Source organism: Antedon bifida, chromosome 1 (genome assembly GCF_963402885.1).
Source record: "Antedon bifida chromosome 1, ecAntBifi1.1, whole genome shotgun sequence".
NCBI lineage: Eukaryota > Metazoa > Echinodermata > Crinoidea > Comatulida > Antedonidae > Antedon > Antedon bifida.
In genome coordinates, this window is record NC_136226.1 from 16801719 (window position 1) to 16816112 (window position 14394).

The window sequence follows — 14394 nt, forward strand, 5'->3', positions numbered from 1 at the left end:
TTTGGTAGAAAGGTTTCAAAATGACCCAGAAGCAAAATCTTTGATGCAAGAATTGTGGACAGATTTTGAACAACCTGAACTTATTACAGAAGAGGAAAAAACAATAATAAAGGAGAACTTATTAGGCTTTGAACCTATGTTAAATAGAAGTGACAGAATTAAAAGTCCTGGCGAGAAGAACAAGGTGTTATGCCCTGACCAACATCAAGTCTCAGAACTTTCAGACTTGAGTCTGGATAAAGGTATTAAAACAGTATTGTCCTCCTGAAAAACAAAATATCATTGTATATAGTTACACTACAGTATAATAATAATAGGCCTATGCCTTTTACACGATACGGAAGACATCTTCATCGATGCCATGTGTTTTGTCTTTGATACACAATGATGAGGCTAATCTTTTAAGAACATTTTAAAGTAAAAATTATGTCCATAGACTGTCCGTTGATAAGGAATTACAAATTTGTAATAAGTAACTTGTCTGGAAATAGCTCGCCTCACTAGGCCAGCCCAATGTTATTTTTTTTGGTTATGCTTCCCACTGCCTCATTGTTTGTCATCGTTTGAAGATGTCTTCCATATGGTAAAAAAGTCCTATTCAATTGGATCTAAAAAATAAATAAACTATTTTTCCTACTCCGATGACAGATTATCAATTAATAATCATTGCTACAAATGAGTTTCTTTTAAATTTTGTCTAGGCATACTGTTACGACATCCCTAAAAAAAATTAATTTTAATGAAATGACTAACTATAGATTATGTATTTAACATTGGAGAGATGGTAGAGATGTTAGAAGAAGAGAATGCTAGGGATGTTTGTGTAATCCAACTACCAAAAAAAATCAGGTATGCAGATTACATGGTGTTGTCGACTGGACGATCAACAAGGCATTTGAAGGCCATGGCAGAACATTTTAATAAAAGGGTATTTAAAATCTCTTTATCTCTCTCTATCTCCCTCTTTCACAGTGGCAGATCTGTCATTTTGAAATTGGGGGAGGCCGTAGCAAAGGACGTAATAAATGTCAAATTAATTTAATGTTACTATTATATTTATTTAGTGCATTCCACAAACACTATTTCGTCCCAATGCGCTGTGGAGTTACACTTTTCCCCACGTCATGTCTGTTCTGCCAATTACGGCGCTATTTTGTCTATCCACAACAGTGAGCCCTATATCATCTCGAAAGATGTAGTAGGTGCACAAGAGCTAGATGTGTACATTGGACCTACAGTTTATAGTCCTTATCTGAGAAGACTTGTTCTACCACCAGAACTATGAAGTTACCCTTGTCATAATAAAGGCTATGGATTACGTTCCTTCCACTGTCTTAACCGCCTGGCCTCGTAAAGTGCTGAACTTAACCAAATGTCCAATCCTTTGCATTGTAATAACCGACAGTAAGATAGAAGGGAAAGGAGAGCTTGTTTGGTATGTGCCCCCTACAGTTCGTGGGGCTTATACCAACGGTTTTCTTCGATATAATTCATATTATTGCTTTGCATTGTAATAACCAACAGTAAGATACAAGGGAAAGGAGGGCTTGTTTGGTACGTGCCCCCTACAGTTCGTGGGACTTATTTTCTTCGATATAATTAGTTATCCGCTTGGTAGAGCGGATAACTCCTTGTTATTGTATGGGATCAATATTTTTGGTTATCCGCAACTTAGTTATTACTTACTTAGGATAACCCATGTGATTGTAAATATCTTTTTTTTTCATCATCTTTGTTCTTCTTTCTTTCCTGGATTTTTGTGAGCAGCATATCCCCTATTGCTTGTGAATATATCTTTTGTATAACTTTGTCATTATATGGACATTTACCTGAAGTTGTGCACCTCCATATTTTGAATGACGTCAGAGTTGCGCAACGTGACTTACGCGCTGATGATGATGATTGATCATAAGATAAAAAATAAAAGTCATTTTGTATTGACATTTGGTGAATATTTAAGTCATATCAAGGGCAAACTTTCTATGGATTAAAAATGGCATGTTTTACAAGAAGTTACGCGCGCACGCGCATTTAAAGTTTCAAAATGCGCAAAATTAATTTCTAATCAACTTTCTGCGCTGATCATGACATTTTGAGCATGTCAAAAATTCCCGCGCGCGAAAAATTTTATGCGTAAGATGCGCACGGAGCATGAAAATCATGTTTTTTCTCTTGAATTGTGATTTTCCAGCCTTTCCTAGTCATTTTCAAAAAGAAATAATAATAATTTCAAATTAAAATGACGTCATACGAACACGTTGATTTAGACCATTTGCGTGCGTTTTAGTTTAAAAAGTTATAAAATATTGTCAAAATAATGCCTATTTTGAATCTATTATAGCTCTTCAGGATCAAAGGTGACCCCCAATTTTTTAACTTATTATGCAAGAAGATAAATTGTAGAAATGATTTCATGCAGAATTTTTACCTCTCGGATGTTATGACGTCATCGTATGGCCACACGCATGTAAAATATAGGATTTTTGTCTCTTTCGTTATTGCTCATCACATTCAAAAGAACGCATCTCTCTTATACGTATTACATTTCCCCTGAGATTATAATATTGTCTACGTCAATCAACTGTCTTTCGCATGAGTTAAATTTTTTTTAATTTTTATGACGTCATCATGTCTAAAAATGTAAATAACATGGGTCACTTATTTTTATCTTTACAGTAAATTTTAATCTGTTATAGCTCGTCAGAATAAAAAGTGACACGCATGATAAAAACTTATTATAGAAGTTGTTGAATTGTAGATATGAATTCATATACAAATTTTGTCTATCTGATGTCATGACGTCATCATATGGCCAGTTGAATTCAAAAAGTCATATTTTCATCTCTTGCGTAAAAGTTCATTGCGTTTAAACGAGAGCGCATCTCTCTTTTACGTGCCCAAAATTCTTCAAATTTGTATTAATGTAATTATTTAGATAATTATCTTCAAAAATTGTTATCGTTATATGTCAATTTCTCTTTATTTCCACTCTTATTCAATTATCCATTTTATTTGCATAGGCATACCCAGCACAAGATTTCCTCATCTTCTCGGGATTATGCCTTCCTCCATAGCCAATTTTCTTAAATTCACTTTTCTGTTGTTTTATCCAACAAACATCTATTTCATTTTTTATATTCCTTACCATTTTTGTTTATTATTTTGTACTGTATTGCTATGGAGGAAAATAAATGTCTTTTGAAATGAAATGAAAATTTGATGACGTCATCGTGTTAATAATTGGATTTAATAGATGGGTCTCGTAATTTCGTCTGTGCTACACTGTATATAACATACAATGTATTCTGTAAATACTGTAATATGCTGTATGCTACAAAATAGGTACAATTCAACACTGTAAACATACTTAATTTATGTCATAGGATGGCATAACAATTGTCAAAGTTCATATAGTTTAAAGTATGTGCATGTTGCGTTTGCGCGGATAACCCATACTCGTCAAAGTGACGAGTTCAAATCTAGTTGGTTATCCGCAACTTAGTTGCGGATAACCCTTGTTATTGTCACGTTTCTTTTTTTAGTTATCCGCTTAGTAGCGGATAACTCCTTGTGATTGTAGTGGATCAATATTTTTTTTGTTTATCCGCAACTTAGTTGCGGATAACCCTTGTTATTGTCACGTTTCTTTTTAGTTATCCGCTTAGTAGCGGATAACTCCTTGTTATTGTAGTGGATCAATATTTTTTTTTTTCTGTATTATTAGTTATAGTTATCCGCTTAGTAGCGGATAACTCCTTGTAATCGTCCTGTTACTTTTTTTTTTTTTTTTTTTTTTTCTTATTTCTTTCTCCCTCATTTTTGTGTCTCACGTATCTCAAAAACTTGTAAACATAACATTTCATAACTTTGTCAACATATGGGCATTTACGTGAAGTTGTGCACCTCCTATTTTTGAATGACGTCAGAGTTGCGCAACGTGACTTACGTGCGATTTTATGATTTTTTATGATTGATTATAGACTAAAAACCAAGCATAAATTTGTTTTGACACTTTGTGAAAATTTAAGTCATATCAAGGGCAAACTTTTTGTGGATTAAAAATGGCATGTTTTACAAGACGTTATGCGCGCACGCGCATTTCTCCTCTATTTTTGTGTCTCGCGTATCTAAAAAACGTGTAAACATAACATTTCATAACTTTGTCAACATATGGGCATTCACGTGAAGTTGTGCACCTCCGATTGTGAATGACGTCAGAAATGCGCAACGTGACTTACGCGCGATTTTATGAATTTCGCGTATTTAACATAGATTTAAAACCATATAACAATTTAAATTGAAACTTAGCAAAAGTTTAATTTATATCATGCGCTAACTTTCTGTGGAAAAAAAATTGCTTGTTTTACACAAAGTTACGCGCGCACGCGCATTTAAAATTCAAAATGCGCAAAATTAATTTTTAATCAACTTTCTACGCTGATCATGACATTTTGAGCATGTCAAAATTTCCCACACGCGCGAACAATTTTATGCGCGTGGTGCGCACGTAGTGCTAAAAGTATTTTTTTTTATTGAATTATGTTTTTCCAGCCTTTTATAGTAATTTTACCAATTTTAAAACAATTTCGACTTACAATTACGTCATACGGGCACATTGAATTGGATACTTTACGTGCGTTTTTTATGAAAAAGTTAAAAAATTTGTCAACATTATGCCTTTTTTTAAACAGTCATAGATTCTAAACAACGAGGTGAACTTTTTTTTAATTACATATTCTGGAAGTTGATGAGTTGTAGAAATCGGATCATGAATCAATATGGCTAACCGGTCATTGTGACGTCATCGTATGGCCACACGAATGTAAAATATAGGATTTTTGTCTCTTTCGTTATTGCTCACCATATTCAATGGAGCGCATCACGCCTTTCTGTATTCCTTTTTCTCCGAGATTTTAATATTGTCTAGGTCAATCAATTATCTTATGCATGAGTTAAAAATATTTAATTTTTATGACATCATCATGCCTAAAAATTTAAATTACGTGTATACAGATTTACTGTGTACTTTAAAATGTATATACTATATGACACAAAATAGACAGAATTTAGCACTAACACCATATCATATTCATCAGTTCAGGTCATAATGCCATAATCTTTTTCTGTGTGCAACATTCCAACGTATGACGTGCACGTGGCGTTTGTCGAGCGGATAACTAACTCGTCAAAGTGACGAGTTTCATGTCTAGTTCTTATTTCTTTCCCGTTTTTTTGTGGCTCACGTATTATTATATCTCTAAAATGTGTAAACATAACATTTCATAACTTTTACAACATGTGGGCATTTACGTGAAGTTGTGCACCTCCTATTTTGAGTGACGTCAGAGTTGCGCAACGTGACTTACGCGCGATTTTATGATTTTTAATGATTGATCATAGCTTAAAAACCAAGCGTAATTTTTTTTTTACCCTTTATGAAAATTTAAGTCATATCAAGGGCAAACTTTTAGTTAACTAAAAATGGCGTGTTTTACAAGAAGTTACGCGCGCACGCGCATTTAAAATTTTAAAATGCGCAAAATTAATTTCTAATCAACTTTTTACGCCATTCATGACATTTTGCGCATGTCAAAATTTCCCACGCGCTCGAACAATTTTACGCGTGCAGTGCGCACGCAGCATGAAAATCATGTTTTTTTCTATTAAATTGTGATTTTCCAGCCTTTCCTAGTCATTTTTAAAAAGATTGACATCATTTCAAATTAAAATGACGTCATACGTACACGTTGATTTAGACCATTTGCATGCGTTTTAGTTGCAAAAGTTACAAAATATTGTCAAAATTATGCCTATTTTGAATCTATTATAGCTCCTCAGGATCAACCGTTACCCCCGAGTTTTTTAACTTAATATGTAAGCAGATATGTTGTAGATATGAATTCATGCAGAATTTTTTCCTTACGGATGTTGTGACGTCATCGTATGGCCACACAAATGTAAAAAATAGGATTTTTGTCTCTTTCGTTATTGCTCATCACATTCAATGGAGCACATCACGCTTATCCGTCTTCCATTTTCTCCGAGATTTTAATATTATCTATTATAAATAAATCTAGTTATTTCTCTTCTTTCTTTCTGTATGATTTTTGTGTAACGCTTTTCTCTAAAACTTGCAAACATAACATTTTGTTAACATTTTGACATTTATGTAACGTCGTCAAGCGAAGCTTTTCATGATGTTTACAATTGCGCAACGTGACGTACGCGCGATTTAACGATTTTCTCGTATTTAACATATGTCAAAAACCAAATAACATTTTAAAGTGAAACTTTGCCAAAGTTTAATTTATATCACACGCTAACTTTCTGTTGAAAAAAAATTGCGTGTTTTAAACAAAGTTACGCGCGCACGCGCATTTAAAATTTCAAAATGCGCAAAATTAATTTCTAATCAACTTTCTACGCGTTTCATGTCATTTTAAGCATGTCAAAAATTCCCACGCATGCGCAAATTTTTACGTGTGCGGTGCGCACGTAGCATTAAAAACATTATTTTTTCGCGTGATTTATGTTTTTCCAGCCTCTTCTAGTCATTTTACCAACTTTTAAACAATTTTGACTTAAAGTTACGTCATACGAGCATGTCGAATTGGACAATTTGCACGCGTTTTTGATGAAAAAGTTCAAAAATTCGTCAAAATTATGCCTTTTTTTAAACAGTCGTAATTTCTAAACTGCACGGTCAACTTTTTGTGGATGACATTTTCTGGAAGTTGATGAGTTGTAGATATCAGATCATGTATTAATATGGCTAACCGGACATTGTGACGTCATCATATGGCCACGCGAATATAAAATTTAAGATTTTTGTATCTTTCGTCATAGCTCATCACATTACATACTTAATTCATGTCATAGGATGGCATAACAATTGTCGAAGTTCATATAGTTTAAAGTATGTGCATGTTGTGTTTGCGCGGATAACCCGAACTCGTCAAAGTGACGAGTTCAAATCTAGTTGGTTATCCGCAACTTAGTTGCGGATAACCCATGTGATTGTAAATATCTTTTTTTTCATCTTCTTCTTTGTTATTCTTCTTTCTTTCCCGGATTTTGTGCGTCGCATATCCCCTATTGCTTGTGAACATAACTTTGTATAACTTTGTCCTGATTGACCTGTAGCTGTAGATGTGCAAGAAACTTCGTTATATGACGTTAGAGTCGCGCAACATAAGTTACGCACGATTTTATGAATTTCAATGATTGATCATAGATTATAAACCAAAAGTCATTTTGTTTTGACACTTAGTGAAAATTTAAGTCATATCAAGGGCAAACTTTCTATGGATTAAAAATGACATGTTTCACAAGAAGTTACGCGCGCACGCGCATTTAAAATTTAAAAATGCGCAAAATTAATTTCTAATCAACTTTCTACGCTGATCATGACAATTTAAACATGTCAAAAATTCCCACGCGCGCGAAAAAAATTACGCGTAAGGTGCGCACGGAGCATGAAAATCATGTGTTTTTTTCTTGAATTATGTTTTTACAGCCTTTCTTAGTCATTTTAAAAAAGATTTACATCATTTCAAATTAAAATGACGTCATACGAACACGTTGATTTAGACCAGTTGCGCGCGCTTTAGTTGCAAAAGTGACAAAATTTTGTCAAAATTATGCCTATTTTGAATCTATTATAGCTCCTCAGGATCAACCGTTACCCCCAATTTTTTTAATTTAATATAGAAGCAGATATGTTGTAGATATGAATTCATGCAGAATCTTTACCCCTCGGATGTTATGACGTCATCGTATGGCCACACGAATGTAAAATATTGGATTTTTGACTGTTTCGTTATTGCTCATTACATTAAATAGAGCGCATCTCGCTCATACGTATTCCATTTCCTCATATATTTTAATACTGTCTAGGTCAATCAACTATCTTTCGCATGAGTTAAAAATATTTTAATTTTTATGACGTCATCATGTCTAAAAATGTAAATAACGTGGGTCACCTATTTTCATCTTTACAGTAAATTTCAATCTGTTATAACTCGTCAGAATAAAAAGTGATAATCATGATTAAAACGTTTTCTGGAAGCTATTGGATTGTAGATACAAATTCATGTGAATATTTTGCCAAACAGATGTTGTGACGTCATCATATGGCCAGTTGAATTCAAAAAGTCATATTTTCATCTCTTGCGTAAAAGTTCATTGCATTTAAACGAGAGCGCATCTCACTTTTACGTGCTCAAAATTCTTCAAATTTGTATTAATGTAATTATTTAGATAATTATCTTCAAAAATTGTTATCTTTATATGTCAATTTGATGACGTCATCTTATTAATAATTGGATTTAAAAGATGGGTCTCGAAATTTCGTCTATGCTGCACTGTATATAACATACAATGTATTCTGTAAATACTGTAATATGCTGTATGCTACAAAATAGGTACAATTCAGCACTGTAAACATATTTAATTCATGTCATAAGATGGCATAATAATTGTCGGCGTTCATATATTTTAAACGTATGTGCATGTTGCGTTTGCGCGGATAACCCGAACTCGTCAAAGTGACGAGTTCAAATCTAGTTGGTTATCCGCAACTTAGTTGCGGATAACCCATGTGATTGTAAATATCTTTTTTTTCATCTTCATCTTCTTTGTTATTCTTCTTTCTTTCCCGGATTTTTGTGCGTCGCATATCCCCTATTGCTTGTAAATATATCTTTTGTATAACTTTGTCATTATATGGACATTTACCTGAAGTTGTGCACCTCCATATTTTTAATGACGTTAGAGTCGCGCAGCGTAAGTTACGCGCAATTTTATGAATTTCAATGATAGGTCATAGATTATAAACTAAAAGTCATTTTGTATTGACACTTGGTAAAAATTTAAGTCATATCAAGGGCAAACTTTCTATGGATTAAAAATGGCATGTTTCACAAGAAGTTACGCGCGCACGCGCATTTAAAATTTCAAAATGCGCAAAATTAATTTCTAATCAACTTTCTACGCTGATCATGACATTTTGAGCATGTCAAAAATTCCCACGCGCGCGAAAAAATGTACGCGTAAGGTGCGCACGGAGCATGAAAATCATGTGTTTTTCTCTTGAATTATGATTTTACAGCCTTTCCTAGTCATTTTAAAAAAGATTGACATAATTTCAAATTAAAATGATGTCATACGAACACGTTGATTTAGACCATTTGCGCGCGTTTTAGTTGCAAAAGTGACAAAATTTTGTCAAAATTATGCCTATTTTGAATCTATTATAGCTCCTCAGGATCAACCGTTACCCCCAATTTTTTTAAATTAATATAGAAGCAGATATGTTGTAGATATGAATTCATGCAGAACCTTTACCACTCGGATGTTATGACGTCATCGTATGGCCACACGAATGTAAAATATAGGATTTTTTACTCTTTCGTTATTGCTCATCACATTCAACAAAGCGCATCTCGCTTATACGTATTCCATTTCTCTCCCGAAATTTTAAAATTGTCTACGTCAATCAACTATCTTTTGCATGAATTAAAAATATTTTAATTTTTATAACGTCATCATGTCTAAAAACGTAAATAACGGTGGTCACTTATTTTCATCTTTAGGCCTACAGTAAAGTTCAATCTGTTATAGCTCGTCATAATAAAAAGTGATAATCATGATTAAAACGTTTTCTGGAAGCTATTGGATTGTAGATACAAATTGATGTGAATATTTTGCCAATCAGATGCTGTGACGTCATCATATGGCCAGTTGAATTCAAAAAGTCATATTTTCATCTCTTGCGTAAAAGTTCATTGCGTTTAAACGAGAGCGCATCTCACTTTTTCGTGCCCAAAATTCTTCAAATTTGTTTTAATTTAATTATTTAGATAATTATCTTCTAAAATTGTTATCTTTATATGTCAATTTGATGATGTCATCGTGTTAATAATTGGATTTAAAAGATGGGTCTCGTAATTTCGTCTATGCTACACTGTATATAACATAATACAGTTTATTCTGTAAAATACTGTAATGGTGTATGCTACATAATAGGTACAATTCAGCACTGTAAACATATTTATTTCATGTCATAGGATGGCATAATAATTGTCGAGGTTCATATAGTTAAGTATGTGCATGTTGCGTTTGCGCGGATAACCCGAACTCGTCAAAGTGACGAGTTCAAATCTAGTTTTTCTGTATTATTCTTCTTTCCTTCCTTCCTTTTTGTGAGTCGCGTTTCTCTAAAATGTGTAAACATAACATTTCATAACTTTGACAGCATATGGGCATTTACGTGAAGTTGTGCACCTCCTATTTTTGAATGACGTCATAGTTGCGCAACGTGACTTACGCGCAATTTTATGAATTTCAATGATTGATCATAGATTAAAAACCAAAAGTCATTTAGTATTGACACTTTGACAAAATTTAAGTCATATCAAGGGCAAACTTTCTACGGATTAAAAATGGCATGTTTCACAAGAAGTTACGTGCGCACGCGCATTTAAAATTTCAAAATGCGCAAAATAAATTTCTAATCAACTTTTTACGCGTTTCTTGTCATTTTGAGCATGTCAAAAATTCCCAATTTTTTACGCGCTTGGTGCGCACGTAGCGTTAAAAACATATTTTTTTCTCTTGAATTATATTTTTCAAGCCTTTCCTAGTAATTTTGAAAACAATTTAGATCTTTTCCAGTTTAAATAACGCCACACGAACACGTTGAATTAGACAATTCGTGCGCGTTTTTTATTTAAAAGCTTTAAAAATCGTCAAAATAATGTCTTTTTTTAAACAGTCATAGTTTATAAAGTCAACCGTGAACCGTTTATTTTTATTACAAAATCTAGAAGTTGATGAGTTGTAGATATCGGATCATGCATCGATAAGGCTAAAAAAACATTGTGACGTCATCGTATGGCCACACGAATGTAAAATATAGGATTTTTGTCTCTTTCGTTATTGCTCATCACATTCAACGGAGCGCATCACGCTTAACAGTATTCCTTTTTCTCCTAAATTTATATATTGTGTAGGTCAATCAACTTTCTTTAGCATGAGATAAAAATATTTTAATTTTTATGACGTCATCATGCCTAAAAATTTTAATTACGTGGGTCATTAATTTCATCTATACAGTAAATTTTAATCTGTAATAGCTCGTAAGAATAAAATGTGATAATCACGATTAAAACGTTTTCTGGAAGCTATTGGATTGTAGATACGAATTCATGTAAACATTTTGCCAATCGGATGTTGTGACGTCATCATATGGCCAGTTGAATAAAAAAAGTCGTATTTTCATATTTTGCGTAATAGTTCATCACATTTAAAAGGGTGCGCATCTATATTTTATGTATTCAAATTTCTTCTACACGTTAATATGTTGTTCCTGAGATAATTTCCTTCAGAAATTGCTATTTAAGTGTTTCATTTTGATACCGTCGCCATGTTAAAAATTGGAATAAATGGCGGGTCCCGTAATTTCACCTATTCTACACTGTATGTAATATGTATACAGATTATACTGTTTGCATGTATATACTATATGACACAAATTGACAGAATTCAGCACTAACAGCATATCATATTCTTCAGTTCTTGTCATAATGCCATAATCTTTATCTGTGTGCAATATTCCAACGTATGACGTGCACGTGGCGTTTGTCGTTGTGCGGATAACTAACTCGTCAAAGTGACGAGTTATGTCTAGTTCATATTATTGCTTTTATTTATTTTTATACTACAGTATTTCTTTTTTTAAAAGAGTTTTACATACAGTTAAAAACTTTTTTGTAACTGTAAATTGTGTGTCAACTTTACAAATTGAATTACTGGAGATGTAGTATTATTGTGTCTGGAGCCTGCTCTGTAGTGTGTATAGTTGGGAATAAGATGTTCCCTGGCTGGACTTAAACTCACTTAACACACTCTCAAGCCTGGCATTCATGCTAAATAAATAATATTAACAACAAAGGTGCAAATGGAGCAAAGTTGATAATAATGTTTTTATCTTTTTCTTTTAGTATAAAGAGATGAAATCAGAAAACCATCCCTTTCTAACAATTGAAGGCAAAAACACAGATGATTGGATGTGCATTGATTTTGGTAATTACCATAATAAATACATAGCTTCCCAAGTTGAAAAATTGAATTTGTGGGAGAATTTATGAAAGCCAAATATGCCAAATAATGGCGGATGCTATAAATATATTTTGTACAGTGCCATATATGAAGAGTTGTGCATTGACAGATTAGAAGCCACAAAATGAAGGGGTATGTGCGCGCGCAAATTCAAGGTTGTTATGCGAGACTTATCATTCCATTTGTCACAATTTTGCTTTATTCATTTTCAATCTATGAAAGAAATATTGTCCCCCTGAAAAAAATAATATAAAAACATTTTTTGTTGTTAAATAGACCATCGTAATGTCACATAATTTTTATTCATTTTGACAAAAAAATTAGATCAGAAAAAATAAACCTGATAAAACCATAATGTGTAGACAAAAATAGTCAACCAGAATTTGATTATATGGAATTCAAATCATAATATTTGTTGGGTTGTGTTTTTTTCCTGTGAAATATATACCGTAACTTTATTAAAAATTCCAAATAGCCTACTCAAAGTTTTATTTTTTTCCCATAGTTTTTTCCCCAGAAAAATAAACAATATAAATGAAAAAATATCATGTCTTTAATAAAGGCCCTAATGAGATTTGTATTTTTTTTTAGGAAACGTCGTTCTTCATTTCATGCTTGAAGAGACCAGAGAAATCTATGAACTTGAAAAGCTTTGGACCCTTGGTCCTGTATTTGATGATCAGTCTCAGAGAATGAATGTCTACGACATGCGCATGTTCAGTGCCGATCTGGACTTGAAGGGCAAACAAGAGGATACCATTGATGAAGATAGTGAAGATGATTTAGACAAACATGATCTTACAGATAACTCAACAAAATAAATATAACAAAGGCATATCAAAGTACATGTAAAGCCGAAATTTGTTCGCGAGAATCCAACATTTCTTGGAATAAAAAAATTGCGCTACCCTTTCCACTGCACAAAGAATGAATAGCTTTCATTTTCATGTTCATCACATGTCCTCTGAGCTTTTCGATTGGCATGAGTGCTTATGAACTACCAATTTTAGGGATTACATTTTCCTAAAATGAGAAAAACATACGCTAAATCCCAAAGAGGATCTAAAATGTTATACAGTATTACACCGATATAAATATGTTGTTGCATCTGTTGTTACACTTATTACTATAATATTAATAATAATTCCATTTGTATAGCGCCATTCCAACAATCATTGCTCATACTATATAGCCAAAAATACAGATACAAAAGTTACTAGAAAGTGGTTCAAATAATGACCATGGTATACCGGTTATTCTTTAACTATTGTACAAAATAATAAAATGTTTGTTAGGCCTACACCAAAAATAAGCATATTTCCTTAAAGGAAGACTTTGTACAATTGTGTCTTTCTGTGACCAATAAATATTTAAATACAAGGTCAAAGTCAATAAGGCCATTTCTGGTCTCATTTTTCTATACGTTTCCTTGGAATGAATATGAAAATAATAACAGGCTGTGCAGTATTTATTGTTGTGAACTATGGTCAAAATTCTGGGCAGAGAAGTTCTAGTATTAATACTAATAGTGTACCGGTATTAGCCATTGAATGAGCACTAAGAGAGCAAGATGATTTCAAAAAGCGTTTTTCCACAACAGATCGTCTACAAACCAACTATTTGAGATGAGAAGTCTGGGGTACCACCTGAAGTATTACGAAATATTATGTATTTCATTTTTCTTTCGGCGGGCATATCAGTTTGAATTTGAATGTTGGAGAAATTATTTTCTTTGAATTAATAATATGAATAATAATGACGAAATGTAGCTAATGACGAGTGTAATATATTTTGATTTTATTTAGTTATTTAAATTGTAGTGGCTAATCAGAATGTCCAACTCATGGATGAATAACTTAAGATCACACAGGTTAATAAAAAAAACAACCACCATATTGACGTACTTACTTACCTGGAAGGTCAAATACAGACCAAATCACACTTGACCTACAAACAGTAAACTGTGTGGGAGTTACATTTTATTAAACAACCAGTATTAAGGATACACGGATTACAATTTCAATTAACGAACTGCCCTCGTATAGGAATGGTAAACAATTAATTTTACTGCATGATAGAACACGTGATTGAACCTTCTCATGAAATGGATTAGAAGTTTAAATGGAAAGCAACACTTGGTAGGTATAAATATTAATACTTGACTTTTGGTACGAATGATATAAATACCACCTCTGTCTTCTGGTTAGGCCGAGTAGATACAAATGTTATAGACCGCTAACGGAAAGCGAATTGTTAACAAATTAAAATGTTAAG

At 32.9% G+C, this 14394-nt stretch overlaps 1 protein-coding gene across 1 annotated transcript; it reads left to right on the top strand.

The window, feature by feature from the left end:
- Positions 1–12: 12 nt before the first annotated feature.
- Positions 13–13995, top strand: LOC144845119 (uncharacterized). Its single transcript, XM_078702277.1, has 4 exons — positions 13–242; positions 759–928; positions 12003–12084; positions 12712–13995. Exons 1-4 carry the CDS (start codon positions 44–46, stop codon positions 12939–12941), a joined length of 681 nt encoding a protein of 226 aa, XP_078558403.1. The 5' UTR covers positions 13–43; the 3' UTR covers positions 12942–13995.
- Positions 13996–14394: the final 399 nt, after the last annotated feature.